Below are 21,602 nucleotides of genomic sequence, written 5' to 3' on the forward strand. Positions count from 1 at the left end.
GGCGGGTTCAATCCCTGGCCCCGTTCGGCAGGTTAAGGATCTGGCTTGGCCATGGCTATGGCGTTGTTGCTGCAGCTCCAATTCGACCCCTAGCCTGGGAACGTCCATATGTTATGAATACGACCATAAAAAGCAAAAAATAAAAATAAAAGAAAGTACAGTGACTTCATGACATTCTCCAGCCAGGAAAAGACAAAGGATGGGAAACGGATGGTAGATGAGAGAGAGGGGAGAGAGAGAAGTTGTGAGAATGCCATCAACCCGTCTTCCTTTGTAGTTGCTCCATCACAATTTTCCAAGGTCAAGGTGACTGACTTTAGCCAGATACCCTTCACCAAAGTGCTGGCACACAGAGCTCAACACATGTCAGAGGAATGAACAAATACTTTAATCTGGATGTACAGCCAACCTCCCATCTAGAAACCAAACAGCATCTGACAAGCAGGTTCAAATCCTTTAATTCCTATAATTGCTCGGAACGGAGCTACCCCTCATGTAATCATTATAGACAATAAGGCCACACCCCACACCTGAGGTAGGGAATCCACTGATAAAATGTTCAGTGGGTAGAATCCAGTATTTTCTGGGGCCATAACTGATGCAATCATTGTAAGAAAAACAAGTATTGCTTCTCTGAGTTTTCTATGGCAAACTTACTGAGGAAAATTACTCAAACAATAGTCGCTTGATTTGACTTGAAAGTTAAATCTGAAAAAGAGATGTGGATCTCAAACCTCAGGGTCACATTGTACTACACAATTTACAGATTTTTGTTAAATAGCAAAGGGGTCTATTGGGCAACAATGAAAGGGGCCTGGATGTTTCTCCTGAGCCAATAAGTAGCAAATCACATTTGTTTTTATCTCATCTGACTAAATGCGTGAGGTAGCTTTTCCTGGATTTGAAATCCAGGGCCCAAAAGTGGTCCTTATGAGCATCTGAGCTCAAAACCAAATTGAGAAAAAAAGTCAGAAATCAGACTCTCGGGTTTACTGCTGCCGAGGCTGCACTGGAGCAGCTGGATCTCAGGAGTGACCGCCATCCTGCCCCTGCCCCTCCCTCCTCCAGGTCTGGACCTTTGGGTGGACACAGCTGAGTCTGCAGAACAGACCAGCTCAGGACCCCTGCCTCACAGATGGGGCCGGAGCAGCAGGCTTGGGCCTCTACCCAGCGCCCCCTACGTGCAAGCAGCCTTCCTGCAGGAAGGCAGACTCCCAAAAGGAGACCCCACGCCTGCCTCTTCTCATCTGTGAATGCCACTGGGTGGAGGCAGGAGACCAACGGAGCCTGGCTCTCATCACCACCGCCCCCCAGGAGGCCGCTGGGAGGGGAGGGCAGAGGCCAGAAGCAAACATGAGAACAATGGAGGCCCCCGACCCTCCCCAGGGCTTGTTCCCGCATCCTACTAGGCATGACCCTCAACCCGTAGTCAAGAGTGGCTGCTCTTCAGAGTGAGGGTCAGGACCCCTTCCCCCACCATGCATCCTCCTGGGTCGTAGGTCAGCATCCCCCCTCCCCGGGTCCCCCAAAAGTTCTGGCCTGAGGAAGACTCATTCTTCGACCAGCTCCAAAGCCAAGCCGACCTCTAAGCTGAAAGTCCCCTTCTGGCCTTTCCTATTCCCATCCCAGATTTTGCCCAGTTCATGGCGTCCAAAATCACCTACAGGGTGTTTCCGTCGTGGCTCAGAAACGAATCTGACTAGCATCCACGAGGACGCAGGTTCGATCCTTGGCCTCGCTCAGTGGGTTAAGGATCCGGCATTGCTGTGACTGTGGCGTAGGCCAGTGGCTACAGCTCTGATTCGACGCTGAGCCTGGGAACCTCCAATATGCCACGGGTGTGGCCCTAAAACAACAACAACAACAAAAAGACAAACGAGCGCACAGGGTTCAAGCAATGAGGTGAAATGACAGCATACAGATACTCTGAAAATCCAACAGCAACAGCATGAAAATGTCCCCATTTCAACAAAAGTCCCTCCCGTTACAAAATGGGAACATGGACAGTCCAAGAGTGAAGCCTTCCGGGCCTTAGAGCTTAAATAAAATTTCGAGATCCGAGTCCACGTTTCCTTCCTCCTGCACGTCCCATCCCGTTTGGCCTCAGCGGGAAGACAGCCATTCAAACGCCCAGATGGGGTCAGGCTCGCTCAGAACCGCCCTGTGGGCCATCTTGCACCAGAGCTGGTGCCGAGTCTCCCTGAGGTTAAAAGAATTGACTGCCATGCCAGAGCATCCAGGTCCCTAACAGCCCTACGAGGTGGCTGATCCACAACTTGCCGTGTGAAGGACTCACGGAAGTTTTCCCTGCCCACTGAAACCTCCCCGATTCTTCTCTGACCAGACCTCTGCCTGGCAGACTTTGCAGGAATGGTTCTCACGGACCTGGGCCCTGGATGCTGCCTGGGCTTTCCAGTCATGAGGCTGTGAGGCTGTGGAGCAGCCGGTCCCCAGCTCCTGCTCGGAGGAGAGAGCAGAGATGCAGACAGGGCTGCAGCCTTGGCTCTAGGCATCCCTAAGCCCAGCTCAGCCCAGCCCTGCCCAGGGCACAGCTCCGCAGGCCGGGGACTCCTGGGATTTACATCAGCGCAAGCTGAGTTTTCACCACTTGCACTTCAGAACCTAATAGATTGGGAGACCATCAATCAAGAGCTTTTGTGGAAGTCAAAAATAACTTTTTGAAGCTCCCCCAGCAGCCAGTATATTCAGTCACAAAAACCTGCCAGGACCGACACGCCCAAAGCCATGAAGGCAAATGCAGCCCAGGTGGCTCTTGCAGGCCACCCAGTCTGGCAGAAGAGGCCCGGGAAGAGGAGAGGATTTACCTTGGATAAGAGGAACCCCCCCCCCACGAGGAATGGGAAGAGCTTCTGAAATGAACGAGTCCCTGAAAACCCCCAAAGGCTAAAATGACTTCTTAAGGATTGCTCTTTAATGCACCAAAACCTTCATGTTTATGTAAGTCTCCTACTGCTTCTTCGTTTGAAATTCAAGTTTTACTTTCCACTGAAAAACCGCCAAATACGTCCCAGACTCTGAGATGAAGAAAACACGGATCTGGGCGTAACCACGGATGGTTGGCCAAACACCCAGCAGAGCAGCCACCAGAGGCCAGCGGAGCTTGGCGGAGGGAGCGACATGCTCCACGACTCTGTGACTAAGACCCCGAGGAAAGCTGGAAAAGTTCGACTCTTAACCACAGGACCCCCGTCGGCAGAGGAATATCCAGAGATGGAGAAACAGCCAGACGATTGGCAACGTGTGGGCAGAACACTCACGTGATGGAGTTTTAAATAATTGTTCAAATGGATGTTGGAAGTATGTTTGCCAAAGAGTTATGACCCTTCCCTTCAAGAAAGAGAAAGGAAAGTACGTGGTGTTTTGCAACCGTGCAAAGTAAATCTGATACTAGCAGTTTACAGATGGTGCCCTGAGTTTTCCACCTGGAACGCTGGGGTTGGGTCAGCAGGGCCCAGGTATTAAAATAACAGCCTGGCTCCTCTTCTGACTTTCCGTGACAGGCATGAGGTTCAATACCAGGGCTCTCCACAGTTGGCATGGTCCTGGAGGGGTAATGGCGTTAAAAGATGAAACCAAACCCTAGGTCTTCAGAGTCTTCAAAACCTAAAAAAGACGCCAGGGCGCAGAGAGAGCTTTGCAAGCAGAACCTCGGACCCCACCCAGTGGAGGCACAGGGCTGGCCCCACGCGGAGAGAAACACCAAGGCGGGCAGAGGTCCCGTGTCCCTTGGGAGATCGGGGGGCAGCCAGGGCTCCGCACACGTTAACCCCCGTCCACATTCCTCGGGGCCCAGTCAGTTTCTCCAGGTCACGATGACTTAACCGGACGCCACCCCCAGGCCCCCCAAATATAGCAAATACGCCCTGTCCTGTTTAGCCATAAGTGTGCACGTGGCTAGAGGGAGAAGCTAGAAGATTCCAAATGCCCTGGAGGCTCTCCTGCGTGGCTGAAGCACCCCGCTGGGCCCTGGGCTCACTCCCCCTCAGCCCAGCCCCTGCTAAACCTGAGTTCCTGCGAGGCCCCTGGCCCCCCCGGCATCTTCCAGTATTATGATGACAACAGAGCATCATTTTATTCAGGCCAAAAGGCCAGCTATGCGTGCATACAGGCCAGCATGCTCCCCAGGCCACTAGATGGTCACCAAATACAACTTTGAATTGCATTTTTCCCTCCATCAGTTCTAAGAAGCCAAAAGGTGAAGGTCCCTCCAAATCTCTAAATTCCAGCCACTGGCTTGTCTTTAAGGAGCGTGTGCCGAGTCCATCCCCTGGACTGTCAGCATCACCACACCTTCCTCCGTCTCCGTCATCCTCCACCTTGGGCCGGTTTCAGGCAGCCTCGTGCCACGGACAGAGCTAAGCCTCACACTTGGCTTCAGGAAACTGCACGCAAGCTGGGCACGCCCGAGGCTGCCAGGCACTCCTGCAGGCACTTGGGGACCCCCTAAGGAAGAGCCCAACGCCACACGGGCGGTGTTTTCTCCTTTGTCCCTTCTCCATAGGGGTTGACCCCCAGTCCCCCTCCCAAGGCCACTGGCCCTCCAACACAGTCCCACAATGCTGGTAAACAAACGCTCTCGTTCCAACGGTCTCTCATCTCTAACCTGGAGTGTTAATGGCTGGTAGTGGACAAAGGTTGCCCAGAGTGTTCCAGATCCTAGGTTGTTTGTTTGTGTTTGGGGGGAAACTGGGGTGAAGCAAGAAAGCCAGAATATTTGGAATATAGTTTACCTCATTTTATTCCCCTTCATTATCTTCTTTCTTTCTGCTCCCTCACCCCCCCCCCCACCAATTTAGGGAAGCTCTGCAAAGCAGAAAATCACAAAAAGGGACAATAAAATGAAGCAACAAGGGATTCTGTTTCAAAACAAACAGCAAGTGGCAAAGCTAACATCCAACTCGCAAGCCCAAAGGGTACGCTGCCTTTTCCCTCACGGTGTTTTCTGAGATGTTTTAAGTTGGAGTTTTATTAGTCAAGTTGCATGCATTAAGCCAAGTTTCCCAACTAATTAAGAGTTTAGCCGCTTGCATGGAATTCAGAAACTGCCTCGGTAGACACTGCGGGGTGGGTACCCAAGAGCCCAGCTTCTTCCACCTTTGCCATCGTCAACAACAGAGGCTGGGATGCTAAAGATGCAGCTTCCCCCGTGGTTGGGGATGGTCATGTGGTCAATTCCAACCAATGACACAGATGAGGAAGTTACTGCTGCCAGGAAAGCATTAGATAAGGGTCGGGATCTGCTGTCCTGTGCTGTTGACTTTTGTATCTTCCTCCATGTCCCCCACCCTGGGATGTCTGTGTGATACCTGGAGACACAGCAGCCATCGTGGAACACCAAGTGACAAGCCAGAGAATGATGACCTGGACGGCAACGGCAGAGTGGACATATGGAAAGATCCTGGGTCCCTGAGAACTTCTGCTCCCAAGTTTATTGGCAAGTAAGATAATTCCCTTACCTGTTTAACCACTGCTCATCAGATAGTGTGTGATCAGCAGCCCAGTCCATTGCCACCTGATTTCATCAAGTCTGATGCATAAAAACAAGTCTCTTTTTCCTTGGTTTCTAATGAGAGCTGCTTTGGTTTAGCTTTAACTTCTGTCTGTTTGTTGTTTATAAGGGATCCCCTCTGGGAATTTAATTTTGACAGTGTCAGTGCTTTATTTGTCAGTATGCCCTGGACTTGAGTTCATCTGCCCACATCGGATGCAGCCAGAAATCAGAGGGAACTCAGCCAGCAGTGCTGGCAGAATTTGATCATTAGGAGTTAAGGTTTTGAAACTCCTGGCCATTTTATTCAGGAACCAATATAAGCAAAAGCTACTGTTCCGGAGTGGGGGGGGAGACAACAAGAATTTTTCCCCATCTCAACCACTAGCTGTCCAGATGGCCCAGGGAACTGTAACTGGAGGAATTCCACAGATCTATTTATCTACGACAGTGGCCAGAAAACAAGGACCCCAAAAAGAAAACGGGAGATGGGAATACAGGACTTTCACCTGCTATTGACCCACATTAGAGACCCTACGAGAAACCAGGTTTTTGTGGGATCTTTTGCACATTCTTCAAATTCAATGCGCAACTGAGAAATAGTTTCGTAAAGAATTACCATTGTTTGCTGGCCCAGCCTAAGCGCAGCCTACTATAAACTACTTGACATGCCAGCAGCCAAAAAAAAAACTCCCTGAAAAGTCATTCCTTTTCCCAAAATGTGAAAGTCATTGTCTAACTATGTTAAACACTTGGGCATAACTGTCGCTAAAATCACCACTCATCCTACTCAGAAAAGCTCCCTGAAAAACACCCTTGGAAGCGAGTCCGGGCAAATGTGGTGGAGAAGAAGGCACAGAACAGAGTAAATGAGGCAGACGTGACCCCACACGGAGCCCGTGACAAGCCCGATCGCTAAGGATCTTCCCTTTTTAAAATACGTTTCAATATTTAAAGTTCTAAAACATTTCACATAACTGAGGGCAGCACCACAGTGGCATCTAAAGAAAGGGCAAGGGCATCAGATATTAAACATCAGCCGAGCGCCACGAGCCATAAACGTTATCAGGGCTCAGAATGGTGGGGGAAGGACGTCTTCCTCGGGCCTGAACCATCCGAGGACAAAGCCTGGCATCCGCGGGATCTGAGGAGGGCCTTTGCTAGAGATTTCGCCCAGGAATGGGCGCCCTGGCCACTGCTTTCCACGACCTGAACTCCAAGAGGACAGTTAATCAGGCCCTCTCTACAACCGTCATCCGCCTCCCTCTACCCTCAGGATGCGCTGACCTGCTCCCCACAATGAAAACTCATCACCATGTCAGAGCATCTGCAGACCCTACAGAACTCCTTCCGGGGACCCCAATTCAAACCCCTCGTGTTCCACAAGAGGGACACGCCATCCGCCCAGACAACAGCCTGTGTCGCATCTCCCAGACCTCCCTCCATGGCGGTCAGAGCCACGATGTCATCATGACACAGCCGTAAAAGAAGGTCAGCCCGGGTCTCAGGGACATCAAGGCACTTGGAATTCGCTGGCCCTCGTTTCTCTTCCCTTTGGCTGTGGTTTGCTTGGATGTACGTAGGTGGATTCTGAGAGTTGGTCAACATAAGAAGATGCTTCGACCCTCCCCGTCCATCAGAAAATAATAGAAGGAAATGGTCGGTGGGGGATAGAAAATGGTCTCAAAACAGCGAGGCCAGGGCACGTGTTACAGCAGGAGAAGGGGTGGCCGTCCATGACATGAAGAGCGTCCGGGAGTCGGACACTCGTGAAGAGCTGGGCTGCCACACCGCGCCACCTAGAAGTCTCCGCCAGTGAGCACAACCTGGACAAAAGAAAGCCAGGGACACATCCCAAAGTTTACCAAAGAGGAAAACGATGTGGCTCATCCTCCAGGCCAAGTCCTGGATCAAATTTGCTGATTTCTCCTGCCGATCTTAACAATTTCTGGGTATCGGTGTGAACGTATTCAGAACGTAACACTCTCTCTGGTGGGTAGGAGTTGATTAGAAAGTCCTAGATGACCCTAGACGCTACGCTTATCCCAAGCAATGCCACTGGGGTTTGCTACCTCAATCCCTCAGAACTTAGTAGAGCCTGGAGCTGTCTATTTAATTCTTTACCTGATGAATGGAGGTTCCAGCCAGGCTCAATTTATGAATTAGGCGTGAGTGTGTGGAGCTCGGGGGTGACAGTTCAGCACACATAGTGCAATGCAGTGACTCACATGTCCCCACGTCTCAACTACGACCCCATGCAGGACGCTGCTGCGGGAATTCTTTCACTGCAAAGGAATTGTGTTGGTATGTAGGCATACTGCGTTGTGGGTTCAGTTGTGTCCCCTAAAAAGTTATGCTGAGTCCTAAAGCTAGGTGCCAGTGAATGTGATTTAGAAACAAGATTTTTGGGGTTCTCATTGGGGCTCAGCAGGTTAAGAACCCGACATAGTGTCCACGAGGACATGGGTTCAATCCCTGACCTCACTCAGTGGGTTAAGAATCCCATGTTGCTATAAGTTGCACTGTAGATCACAGATGTGACTCAGATCTGGTGTTGCCATGGCTGTGGTGTAGGCCAGCAGCTGCAGCTCTGATTTGACCCCTAGCCTGGGAACCTCCATATGCCACAGGTGTGGCCCTAAAAAGAAAAAGAGAGAAGAAAAGAAAGAGGGGTTTTGCAGATGAAATCAAGGTATGATGAGATCGTGCTTGACAAGGGTTGGCCTGAATCCAGTATGACCAGCATCCTTTATAAGACGACACATAGGGAGAAAGAACCCTGTGTGACAATGGAGACAGAGATTGGAGTGACAGAAACACCAGAGATGGCTGGAAACCACCAGACGCTAAGAAAAGGAAGGGTTCTTCCCAGAACTTTCAGAAAGACCATGACCCTGGCCTACAGAGTTCAGATTTCCAGCCTCCAGAGCTACAAGAAAATGCATTTCTGCTGCTTAAAGCCGCCCAGTTTGTGGCCCTTTGTTCTGGCAGCCTCAGGAGACTCACACAGCATGTCAATAAAACGCTCACTCCCGCCCCAGACGGGAGTCTAACATCAGCCTTTGAAAGTCATGTGCCGACGCCACAGCTTAGGGTGAGAGGGGTTAGGGGTTTGAGTCCACACCCGCCAGCCCCACATGACCTGCTGGCATCAGGTCAACAGGCATACATCGATTTACTGTACATCAGATGCCACTTACTGTATGTCAGATGCCATTAGCCAAAGAAAGCACATCCCACCACTCAGTACATATTTGCTAAGCATCCACTATTTGCACACAGGGTTCAAGGCAATGGGGAGACTTCAGCAAACAAAACTAGCAAATACTGTGCAGTCACCGAGCTTCCGTTCCAGACGAGGAGGACAGGCAATTACTGGCACACATGCGAAATACACAAACCCTCCAGCAGCGACAGAGGTTGCGCAGAAAAATACAGCTGGGATAAGCAGTGCTGAGGAAAGGAGGGAAACTGCACTGTTACACAGTGGGGCGTCAGGCGAGGCCTCCTGTGATGACGATGTGGCACAAAGTCCCTGAGCACCGTGAGGGACACCCCATAGAGGTTTATGGAAAGCTGTTCAAGCAAGGGACAGCAAGTGCAAAGGCACTGTGGCTGGCAGGTGCCTAGCACATCGGAGAACCAGCAAGGAGGCCCAGGGCCTGAAGCTGAGAGGAAGGGGGGGCCTGGTGTAGAAAAGAACCACATAGCCTGGAAAATGTGCCAGGACTTTTGGTTTTGATCTGAGAGAGGAAGAAGGTTCTGTGCCTTCATGCATCACGAGAATCACCGTGGCTACTGTTCTGAAGAGCACGGAGGGGGAGAGGGGGAGAGGGCAGGAGCAGAGGGACCAGGGAGAAGGTCTTCAGGGTAAGCCAGGTGAGGAGGCGCGGACCGCGGTGGGTGCGGCGCTTCCCTGCTGCACCGAATCACAGCCATCACATCTCAGCAGGTGCCAAAGGACTTGCGAGCCAGCTGTAGTGCTCTCCAGCACAACGACTGAAAACACATGCCCCTCTCAGAGGTTATCTGTTGTAGGAGTCCGTGGCCAGGACCCTCTTGAAATGACAAAATCACAGGGACGGAGAACAGATCCGTGGTTGCCAAGGAGGAGGGGGAACAGGGAGGTGAATGTGGCTTTAAAAGCGGGGCAGGAGGGGTCTTCTGATGGAATGTTCTTGACTCCGGGGGTCGCACCATCTACACGTGTGATAAAATTACATAGAAACACACATACACACAAAAACACGTGCAACTGGTGTTTCTGAATAAAGGCCACGACTTGCGCCAGCGGCTGCTCTCGTCCTGGGACAGCCCTGCGGTTACAGAAGATGTTACCTTCGGGAGACACTGGGTGACAGGCACACACTCCCTGCATTATTTCTTCCAATTGTAAGGCAATCTGCAACTCTCTGAAAATAAAAGCTTCCAAAAACCATTACAGAAATAATATTTCACACCCATGATGTGGTCCAGACCCCTGACCCTCGTGCCTGGGGAAAACGATCACGTAAAGCTTCCTTTACACTGACCCACAAGAAGCACAAGAAGCCCCGCCCGCTTCGGTGTGACAGGCTTTCTAAGTGGAAGCATCATCGTGATAGTTATACAGCTGGGCCATCACTGGCCTGGAGAGCCTTCTCTGCAAAGGATGAGGTGGTGTTGGCCTCATGAGGTCCTGCGGGCAGCGTCCCCTCCATCACCCCGAGGATCCCCAGCATCCTTGGGCGCCCTGGCCTGCTTCTCCAGACTGCAGTTCACAGGGATGCACCCACCCGGCGCCTCGCTGCCAGCTTGCTTCTCTGAGCTCCTGCGAGGCCACCCCTGACCGCCCAGGTCTCCGGCCCCTTTGGCCCTGCCCAGCCCGGGGGTTCAAGCTGCAGGCGCCTGTGGGTGGGATTGTATCTGCAGACAGACGTGGTGTCACCTGAAATCAGGAGTCTGGGCTGCACACGGCTCAGATCATTTATTATGACGCTAACTGGTTCCATCATGATAAATGATTATTAAGTAACCTTGAGAGTGCAGGTTTAGCCTTTGTACCTAAGCCATATCCATCGATTTCCTCTTTAACCTGTGTTACTTACCAGCCTCCCCCACCCTGACAAACCCCTAAAATTACAAAGACCCACTCCTGACCCTGAAGCCACTGCACAACCATCACGCGCTCTCACCCTAACTATACCGTCTACCCGCCTGCCCCCCGCCTGGGACTGCATGAGTCTTGGTGCCCTGGGACCCTCCCCACAATGGACTGCTTGCGAACATAAGAGCCATTTCAGAAAACATGGGACAAAAAGGATTCTTCAAATGAGACAGGGCTGAAGGTGAAGACACCAGGTCAGTCTATCCTGTAGTGAAGAAACCTCCCAAGCCCCAAATAAAGAAGCAGATGTCCAAGAACCCCAAAAGGCCAAGAACAGAATGGTCAGCTGCCCCCCAGCTGCCCAAGGGACCTCCCACCACCCGCACTGTGGATGGACCCTCCTTCAGGGGCCACAGCTGCTTTGGATGATGGTCCATCTCCAGGCCCTCTTGAGCTGGCTGCTGCCAAGCCCTGCAACCCCGAATACCACCGTTTCCCCAGGAGCCACCCTGCAGCAGCCGCCCAGAATACTCATGTAGCCTCTGGGCCGTCACGCGTGCGTCCAGATTGGTTCCACCACCTGAACTGTCCTTCCTCGCCTTCCTGCTCTAAGACCCATCCCTTCTTCAAAGCCCAGCTCAGATACGGCAGTCCTGGACCTTCCAGTCCGACCCCCCGGGACGGTGCTAAGTCACATTACAGTGTCTGTAGCCGCCCCTCCCCTCCCCTCCCCCGCCTGTGCTCTCACTGGGGTCTGTGCCTCTCCGACCTGCTATCCCTGTGCTTGCTGAACAAGTGAATGAATGAATGAATGAATGAAACCTTCCAGTGGAGACTCACACAAAGTTAGGGCTGGAAGGGGCCCTTGGCCAGGTCCCCAGACAAATCCCCTCATTCTGCAGATGAGAAAAAATGAGGCCTGAAGAGTTATGACCAACCCAAGATCACACTGCAAATGAGCAGCTGGGTCAGGACTAATGAAATGGACGAAGAGAGGTGACCCCAGAAAATAATCCCTAGGAAACAAATCCAGCATTTCAACGACACGTCTCTTCTGAGAAGCACAAAACACTTGACCACTGTTGTGTCACAGTCTCACCAGCTCTGGGGGAGGACGGGGGTCTGTCAACCCCATGGATTAGCAGCTCACGTTTCTCAGCATTGACCCTCGATTTAAGCATCCGCTGTAAACAAGCTTGAATTCTGGGAGACTTCTGGTTAAAATACAAGGCCCACGGTCCAGGGTCGTGAATTCCATCATATGGGTCAACATTCACAGAGAACAACTGCATTAAAGGTTAAAGGGTTTACGTAACAAACGAGACACCAGCCCTGGCCCCACAGGCAAGTTTTAACAGGACCCACTGAGTAAAGGGCACATCCCACAGTGAGGATACGGCGCACATCCAAATGCCACATCTCTTCTGTAACAGGGAATAGAGGTCACCGCAGCCTCGTCTTAGGGTAAGCGCTACTGGATTCAACCTGCTTCCATGTATAACAGAATCCTTTCTCAACAGCAGTGTGACAAAAGCACCGACTTGGAAGGACAAACAGGGCAAATCAGAAATGGCACTGCCAGCCTAACAAAGAGAAAAAAAGGGGGATATGGGAAATGGCCACGCCAGCGGGAGCTGGGGCGTCTGCAGGAAAGGCATGGAGTCTGGGTCCAGAAGATTGGGGTCCTGCTCCTGGAATGACCACGTAACTAGATCGCCAACTTTGGGAAAACCAGTGAACCTTGACCCCGTTCCCTCGGAGCAAAATGAAATGTCACCAGTTTTACAAGGTTGTGAAAATTAAATGTGACAACATATGGGGCAATGGAAAACCATGGCACCTCAAATTTCCAGTTCACAGGAAAAAGAAATGAAATGCACACCTGAGAACTCCTCCTAAAGATGAACATAGGCTTTTGAAGACGGTACTTTACGGATGAGGATGATAGGATTTTAACCCTTGCCTCCACACATTCAAGGCCACGAGAGAAAAATCAACATTAGCAGCTCTCCAGTTATATCTGAACCCTTGCAAACCTGTCTTAGGATTTGCATTACTCTCTCTGGATACACAAAGAGAATCGAGTCAGCGTGGAAGGGAGGTACTGAGAGAGACAGATGAATCCAAACACTCAAAACTAACTTCCAGGGCTTCCGAGGCAGGGACCACCCCTCGAGGTCCCTTGTCCCTGTCCATCCTCCAGCGGCTGCCGCTTTGACCTAGAACCTGTAGAGAAACCAGGGCTACCCCAGCAGCGAGAGGGCCTGTGACCCCAGCTTTAGGTTTGGGCTTCACACTCTTTCTGAAGACTGATCAGGGGAAAATTGCTAACTTGCAGGCATTTCCATTCTCAACAAGGGTTGTGTCCTTCCTAGAGCAGTATCTGAAGAAAGCTCCAAAGAGCTTCAATTTTTTTTTAAAGTTAAACACTAAGGAAAAAACGAAGCAGATAATTGAAAGTGTCTAAGTTTCTTGGGAAAGCCCCCCGCCCCCCACACGTTGTTACTGCGGCTGGAACTCGGAGGCCAGCGGGCGGCGGCGACGCTGCGGGAAGGCCCGGAGCGCCCTCTAAGGGCCGTGGAGGGTAAGCGCCGCCGTCCGTCGGGCGGGGAGCCGAAAAAGGAAGGAACCAGAATCCAGATGTGTCTTCCATATGACGTCGCCTATTACTCAGGGGCACAAAAATGCCCTATTCAAAATTTCTAAATTTTAACCAGCTGATCCATACTGGGTAATTTTCCTTAATAATAACAACAGCACAATTCCCCCAAATTAAATTCATCTTTGTGACTAAGACAAGGATAAGGTCTAGAAGGATGAAAAAAAAGGATGTTCTCGCATGTCTATAATCAATACCTCCCCGATTCCAAAGGCTCTGATATATGTCTCCTAAAATCCGTAAAAGAAATAAGGAAGTAATATCCATCCCCACCCCCAGCTCCCCACTTCTCCCCAAGGCATCCAAGATTTCAATTTCGAATGTACCCCAACATAAATATTCTATAGACAAGTAAATACATATATATATTCTTTTATCTCTTTTATATTTATGCCTTTAAATACTCACCTCCATATCTTCTACCTGAAATAGAAGCTTCTGATAAGAAGTTTTATGATCAATCAAGAAAGTCCTAAATTCCACAAGGACCAATGACAAGAGGTCTGCTCCTTAACTGTCAAACTGGGATGGGGCCTTTCCTGAAATGTTTGTATCTAGGTTCCCCCTACTCCTACCTCCCCCTTGTGGGAGCAGAATAATGCCCCCTCCCCAAAGACGTGCATGCCCTCATCCCCAGCACCTGTGACTATGTGACCTCACACAGACTGTCCAGATGTGATTAAGTGAAGGCTCTGGATGGAGGTGGGGGGTTGTCCAGTGTTATCACAGGGGTCCTTATAAGTGAAAGAGGGGGCAGGAAGGTCAGAGTCAGCGAAGGTGATGCCATTGCTGGAAGGGGCGCCCGCCGAGGAACTCGGGCACCTCTAGGAGCTGGAGAAGGTGAGCACCGGATTCTCCCTCGAGCCCCCAGAAGGAACACGACCCTAGATTTCAGCCCCGTGAGACCCATTTCCGACTTCCAGCCTCCAGAACTATACGATCAATTATTTGTTTTAAGCCACTGTTTTCGTCCTTTGTTGTAACAGCCACAGGAAACTAACCCACCCCTTGGCTCCTCACCCTCTCCCAGGCTGGTTTTCAGGGAATGGGCCTTTATGTCTTCAAGAAAGCCGTGAATGGTCTTGGTAGAACAGATTAGTCGAGCTCTGGAACCATGCAGTGCTAACGTGCAGGACATGAGCTGTCACTCTGCAACTATTACAACCTCTAATTCCTACTAGTGAACTGTGTGCTCCGGTGAGGACTACAACAGTTCTTTTACCCAGGTGGGCTTCACTGTATTTTCTTCGCCCCCCCCCCTTTTCAAAGAGGATGGAAGTAGGAGGGAAGCCCTACAGAAAGCATTCGGGTTGTGCCACAGAAAAGTCCTTGAGGGCCTCTGAAGGCAGAAGGAATCTTCCATTTGCTTGGTCTGGTGGGGACTGGTGAACTGGCCAAGGCCACACAGCAGGTGAGTGGCAGGGCCGAGACTCAAACTCAGGCCCCTTGATAATGAGCCTACTGCCTTTCTCTCTGTCTGTGATTATCGAACTTTCTGTTCTCAGATTCCCTGCTACCCTTCCACTGATGAGGCTCTCACAGAAGTTATGTTTATGTGGGTTTTATCTATCCATATCTACATGGCCAGAAATTGAATCTCAAAAGAGGTTAAACTATGTCCTTATTAAGTCATGTTGAAATAGCAATAGCAAACTATTACAGCTGATATCACAAACTGCTTTATGAAAAAGAACTGTTTTCCCAAACAAAAAGGAATCATGAGAAGAATGGCATTTTTCTGGGCATTTTGGCAACTCTTTCACAGAAGACAGCAGGATCTCCTCTCCAATTACACCTTCAACCTTCCGCTCCATGTTGAAGGACCTGAAGCAAACCTGGCCTCACAAAGATACTGGGATAATAGCCTTAGGGATAATTTTGGAAAATCTTTGATACTACACCAAAACTCATCAAGTAGCAGTTTCTGGAAGATTGGTTGCTATGAACAACCTGAAACCATGTAGAGAATTTTTCATGTATTGTTATATTAAAAATGCTTTGGGCAGTTTTGTGCTTTGCATGGATCTCTGAGCCAGGCCAGATTTGTCACATGTGCTTCGGTCACTTGGATATACCAATTCACTTGGTTGTGCCGATCAGCTAAATGTTGACACATTTTACGACACGATAGTTCAAAATCATATGCATTTATGTCACCGCCGATCCTATAAGAAAAGTTTCAAGTTTGGGGACACTTTCAAGCCTAGGATGCCGGAGGTGACTTGGCAACATTCTAATTTTCACTTGAAAGCTCAAATTTTCGCACTGGCAAGACATACTAGCAGTTATTTCACCAGAAGTGGCCAGACCGCCTTTGTTCATTTTTGGAGATGTCTGCCAAATACCCAAGTCAGAATAACTAGTTTCTCTGCGGTCGTTCTTTCTGGTAAATGTGGTGTTCCATGAACAAAGCAGCTAAGTTCAGCTCAACTCCAACCATCACACAAGTGCGGTTCCTCAGGATTACCCATGAACTTGGGCAGTCAGCAGAAGTGCTTTACATGTGTTTCCCATTTCCTCACCCTGAATATTAAAAAGACAGGCATACAAGGGTAGAGATTTGGTAAAAATTAATCATTTTTACTGTTGCACCAAGGACATTCGTCACTGAAACTGACGTATCCTTCAAAAGCCTAAGAAATGCAATGACAACCAGCTCGTGACAGCGCCAGTGAGTCACGCTAAAGCACCAGTGCTTCTCCCCACTAAGCTTCTGTACCCTCGCTACAAACACCAGCACTGTGAAAAAGGCACTTTCTTAGTATTACTTTGAAAATAGTTTTGACCTTGCAGAGTCCCTGAAAGGGCCTTCAAGCTTTCAAGGAAAAACATCTTATTTATTTATTTATTTGTCTTTTTAGGGCTGCACCAGAGGCACATGGAAGTTCCCAGGCTAGGGGTCAAATCGGAGCTGTAGCCGCCGGCCTACACCACAGCCACAGCCACACCAGATCCGAGCCGCATCTGTGGCCTACACCACAGCTCATGGCAACACCGGATCCCTAACCCGCTGAGCGAGGCCAGGGATCGAACCTGCGTCCTCATGGATGCTAGTCAGATTCATTTCTGCTGACCCATGATGGGAAGTCCAAGAAAAAACATTTTAGGTCGTCCATAACCCACCCTAAGATAACTACTCTAAGTGTATGGGAGTGTTTCTAGAAAAATGTATCTCAGACTGGCAAGCACAGTCATAATTGTAATGGTTGCACAGTATTTTATCACAGGGATGAAGGCCAGGAAGATGCATAACTTGCTTGTTTTGTTTCACACTTTCACCGACCACCAAGTTGAAAAGGGTTTGTTTAGAGCTTCGGCATGCCTAGCAAGTCACCTCTGTTTAAGGACAGCTCCTCTGCGCTGTGGGCTCTGCCACTCTGAACGCGGTTCTGGGTGACTTCATTGCAGGGATGCTGGCCCCAAAGATTTGGGGGATAGGAAGGGGTCTGACTCAAGCAGCTTGCTAAGTCCATGCATCAATTCAACCAGAGAGGAAGCACTGGGTCCACGCCCTACTCTCAGACCCAGAGTACAAGTCTGGAGCAGTGACTGTATCTATTACAGTAAGAGAGACAGGAAGCTTTCCAGAGAAGCAGATGAAAGAAATTATGTGCCCCCTGATTTTTTTTCCATGGCACGGGGAGCTGTCTGCAGGTTAAGTCTGTTCCTCTCCTATTATGTCAATGCAGGAAGTATGCATTGCAAATGCCCCTGTCCTCCTGCGTCCGCTTCTAGTCTGGCCATCATTTTCCTGCAAATCCCACGTCAACACAGTAGAGAGAAGGGCCAGCAAACGTTCCAGCTCCAACATTCCACAGCTCCATGATTTACAGAGCAGAAGGCGAGAGAAGGAGCCGCGGGCGCGCGCGCACAACACAGCAGGACTCGGAGCTTCCACAAGCCACCCTGACTTCAGACCCACGCAAATGTAACCCATCGGGCAGGTGGCAGTGGAATCTAACAGGTAGAAGGCTGGGAAATGCACTGGTTCCCGTTTCAGTCTGTTTTCTGAAACAAAAACTCTTTCAGCATTCTGAGGATTTCAATTTAGAATTTTTAAAAAGCCACAGGTTGTAGGTGGGGAAGTTGAAAGGCTTTAAAATAGTTTTATTTTTGATAAGTACTATAAAGATATTCAGCGAATGCTTTCCTAGAAGTACCTAACAGAGAGAAAAACTACCTACCATTTTTTCCTTAAAAAAAAAAAAAAAGGCTTTTAGGAAAAAGTGGCATTTACCATTCCAGCACTTGGCATAACCCTGAAACAAGCGTCATGTGGGATGCACCCATCAAAAAAGAGCCCCAAGGACCCCCAACTCTCCCCCCTTTCCCTGGTAGTAAGAGGGCAAGCGAGACACTAAATAGCAGCATAAAGCAAGTAGCTCTCCTTGGAAGCGCATCTGAATTTTTCTAACCCAGCTGGGAGTGAACAGTATCAACAAAAATGTTGACTTCTTGGATTCCTACAAACCGATCACATAAATAAAAGCCACACAGTGTCAAGTGTGAAAATGCCTGCACCGGAGGTGAAAACAAGGGCCTTCAAAGGCTAAGGGAAGAAAAACTGGTCTTTCTCTGCGGGAAACGAACACGAAATCTGAAAACAGCCCGCTGGCATTTTCTGGAAAGCATCGCTCACATTTCAGCCTCCCCCAAAGAAAGCATCCACGCGTCTCCCGTCTCAGCCTTCGGGGACGGGAGCGTCTCCCGAACCGACTCCCCCACTTCCCTCGCTCTCTCCTCTCAAAACAAGCGTCGCCTCCCAGCTCCAAAGCGCCCACCGAGATGCTCCGCTCGAGCACGGCTTCACCTTGGGCACCGGAGTACCCGCCCGCCCCGCGGCAGGTCCCAGCTTTCCGGGTGCGCTTCTAGAACAGTCCTGCCTCTCTGCTTCCCTTCTGGTCTCCGAGTGCATCCTGCCTCGGGCAGGTGAACGGGAGGAAAAATGGATGCCCAGGGGAAAATTCTGGGCCAAGGAAAGCATCTCACCTCCAACCCTCCCGCAACGCTGAGAGGGTGCTTTGCTTTGCTTTGCTTTCCTTTAATTTATTTTTTCTTTCTTTCTTTTTTTTTTTTTTTCCTTTGCCTGAAACGTCCCCAGGACGGTGGACAGCTGAGACTCCCCACTCCCGACAGTTCGACGGCAAAGTGGAAACCGAGGGCCCTGAGGTCCGCTGCCGCCGACGTGTCCCCGCGCCCCCCTCCCGCGCGCGAGGCCGCAAGCGCCGGGCCCCCGCGTCCCCGGCCGCCCCTTGGCGCCCCGACCCGCGATCGAGGAGGACGCCCAGGTTAGTGGCGGGACACGCAGCCAGTCCAGGGCAGGGCGGCGGTCCCCGCAGCGCCAGGCGGGTGAGTGGGGGCGTGGAGGACGGACGGAGGAGCGGCGCGGAGGCTGGGGACAGCGCGTACCTGGAGCCGCCGCCGCGGAGACGACGGGCAGCAGCGCGGCCACGAGTAGCAGCGCCGCCCAGGGCAGCGGGCGCCGCGCACGCGGGGGCGCCATGGGAACCCGGGCTGCGCGGCGGGCTGCGCGCTGGGCGGGAGTCGCGGGGCGCGGAGGGCCGGCCGTCGGGTCCCCGTCGTCGGTGTGCGTCTGAGCGCTCCGCGCCGTGCCCGCGCGCCCCGGCCCCGCGCCGACCGCTCACCAGCCGCCGCGCTCCGCACTGAGGCCGCCCGCCGCCTGCCGCGCCTTTTAGCCGCGCGCGGGCGCCCCCTGCCGGCAGCCGGTCGGCGGGGGTGGCGGGGGTGGCGGGGGTGGTGGCCCCAGGCGGGCGGGGCGCTGGGCCAGCGCTCCTAGAGCCCAAGCACCTCGGAAGCCCGCTGATCCGATCTGAAAGCTTAGTGACTGCTGTGCGGGGCTGTGCTCCCCGTGTCTAACCTCTCGCTTTCTGGCTTGGGAAATGGCCCATCACGTCCAGTCCTTGCCAAGCCCCGGGATGCCCTCTGTCCCCTTAAATAAGCCCCCTCTGGCTTCCACGTTGGGGACCCGCGCCAGGCCCCTTCACCTCTACCTGCGGATTGCGTTGGTTCCTGCGGCTCACCCAGGCCCTCCCCACATCCTGCGCCCAGGAGAGGGTTTTAATGTCTTAGACACTGCTGCTTCCCGGCTGTGGAGCTCATGAACTGGGGTTCTGAGGAAGCGTCCTGTAAGCACGCGAACAGCCCAGAACGAGCGCTTGCTGGCTTCACTTCCTCCGATTTCTATGGTTAACACCTGCTTAGGGCTCCACATCCCGATTCCCACCTGTCGGTGCTCAGCTCCCCGCCTTGGAAGCCTTACTGCCTCTTCGAGCGGACTGGGAGCGCCCCTAGCGGCGATAAGGTCGCTTGCACCCTGCAGGCCGCCGATCTGGGCACAGCATCTTCGCAGACCTGCCCCCAGCCCAGCGCACAACCTAACGTTGAGTCAGCTCTCGATCGTGACGGCCCACAATTGAACCAGATTTGGGTCCTTCTTCAGAAAGGTAAAGATTGCGAGGAGAAGTCCAGACCGATGAAAAAAGAGAAACCCAGCATGTCTCTTGCCCAGTGAGCCCCCAGGAAAGGCAGCCGCCTGTGGCCTTCCTTTCAGGAAACCGTCCCCCTGGGTCCCTGTGAGGGTTGGTTCTTCATTTATCCTGCAGGGTCAGCGAGCCCCCAGAACTCTTATTGGAGTTTGCCACCATTTTCATGTTCAGTTACTGCCTCGGTTTTGCAGTGTTTCCACACCGCCAGTTAATGGAGCTACGGCTTTGGTCAGCCGGGCAGCCTTCCTTCCCTGCTCTTATTTGGGGAATAGTAGCTCCTTCCTCTACTCCAACCAAGATGCTCCTGTGGGGCCTGTCCCCTCCCAACCACACACTTCCCCACCGCAGTTGGTCCAAGAATGTCCAGTGGCCCAAGCCAGGTCAGTCAGAGTCAGAACTTTTCTAGTTAGAGCTGGTGAAAAAGTCTTTCTTCCTGTCATTCATGAATGCAGAAGGAGGGCAGTTGAGGTCGCCGAAATATATGCACCCCCCCCCAAACACACACAAAGATGTCCGTGTCTTAATCCCTGGAACCTGTGGATGTTACCTTATATGGAGAGGAAAAAAAACTATTTGCATATGTGATGAAGTTAAGTACTTGAAATGGACAGGTGATCCTGGATTGTCTGGTGGGCTCTAAATACCTTCACATGTGTCCCTATGAGAAGGAGAAGGAGATTTGAGATTCACAGGAGAGGAGACAAGGTGTACACAGAGGTAGAGATAGGAGTGACGCAGCCATGAGCCAAGGCACGCTGACAGCCAAGAGAGGCTGTGAGAGGCAAGCACCAGATTCTCCCCTGCTGCTTCTGCAGGGAGCACAGCCCTGCCAGCGCCTTGATTTCAGCCCAGTGGAACTAATTACAGACTTATGGCTTCCACAACGGTGAGAGGATAAAGTTTGGTTGGTTTAAGCCCACAAACTGGTCATTGTTACAGTAGCCACAGGAAACTGATACAGTATCCAAGAGGGACCCCAGTCTGTGGTCCAGCCTGAGGGGCACCATCCAGGGAGACTGAAGCCAACACACGGAGCACAAGCCAACAGGAAGAAAGAGCCATGCGGGTGGGCAAGGCCTGGGCTCCAGCCCCAGCTCAGCACTTCCTGAAGATTGCTTCCGGGAGACGGCTTCCCTTTGGCTAAGTTGGAGTGGGATTTCTGTCCCACGTAACCTAGGAGTCCTGACCAGTACCTTCTCCTGTCCTTAGAAAGAAGAGAATCAAGATTTCCCTTTACGTCCTTTCTGCCACCCAGAAAGGCCATCACAGTCCCAAGAACACAGCAACTTCTGGGTACTGCTGATAGGTCAGTCGCCATTCATTTGTTCATTCAACCAGCACTTTATTTTATTTTATTTTATTTTGTCTTTTTGCCTTTTTAGGGCCGCACCTGCAGCATATGGAGGTTCCCAGGCTAGGGGTTGAATCGGAGCTGTAGCTGCCGACCTACACCACAGCCACAGCAATGCCAGATCCAAGCCGCGTCTGTGAGCTACACCACAGCTCACAGCCACACGGGATCCTTAATCCACTGAGCAAGGCCAGGGATCGAACCCACAACCTCATGGTTCCTAGTCGGGTTCGTTAACCACTGAGCCACAACAGGAACTCCCTCAACCAGCACTTATGGTGCATCTACTTCATGTCCGACGGTGCTCTAGGCACTGCGGGTCTACACTAAAAACAGCATCGAGTAAGAATTAGCAGGAGATATGTTTCAAAAGATGAGGACCGCCATGGTAAGGACCTTGCGGGCCACAGTGAGGACTTAGGCTTTCATTCTGGGAGGCTGTGGGAGCACTGGAGGATCCTGATCAGAAGAATATGACAACATTGCCATGG

General features: G+C 51.5%; 1 protein-coding gene across 1 annotated transcript in view; it reads right to left on the reverse strand.

Annotated features, from left to right (window-relative positions):
- Positions 1-18,915, reverse strand: part of FNDC1 (fibronectin type III domain containing 1) — a 99,556-nt gene extending 80,641 nt beyond the window's left edge. Inside the window, 1 exon segment of the mRNA XM_005659118.3 lies at positions 18,664-18,915. Coding sequence (XP_005659175.2) covers positions 18,664-18,757 — 94 coding nt within the window. The 5' untranslated portion in view covers positions 18,758-18,915.

The sequence above is a fragment of the Sus scrofa genome, chromosome 1 (genome assembly GCF_000003025.6).
Source record: "Sus scrofa isolate TJ Tabasco breed Duroc chromosome 1, Sscrofa11.1, whole genome shotgun sequence".
Classification (NCBI taxonomy): Eukaryota; Metazoa; Chordata; class Mammalia; order Artiodactyla; family Suidae; genus Sus; species Sus scrofa.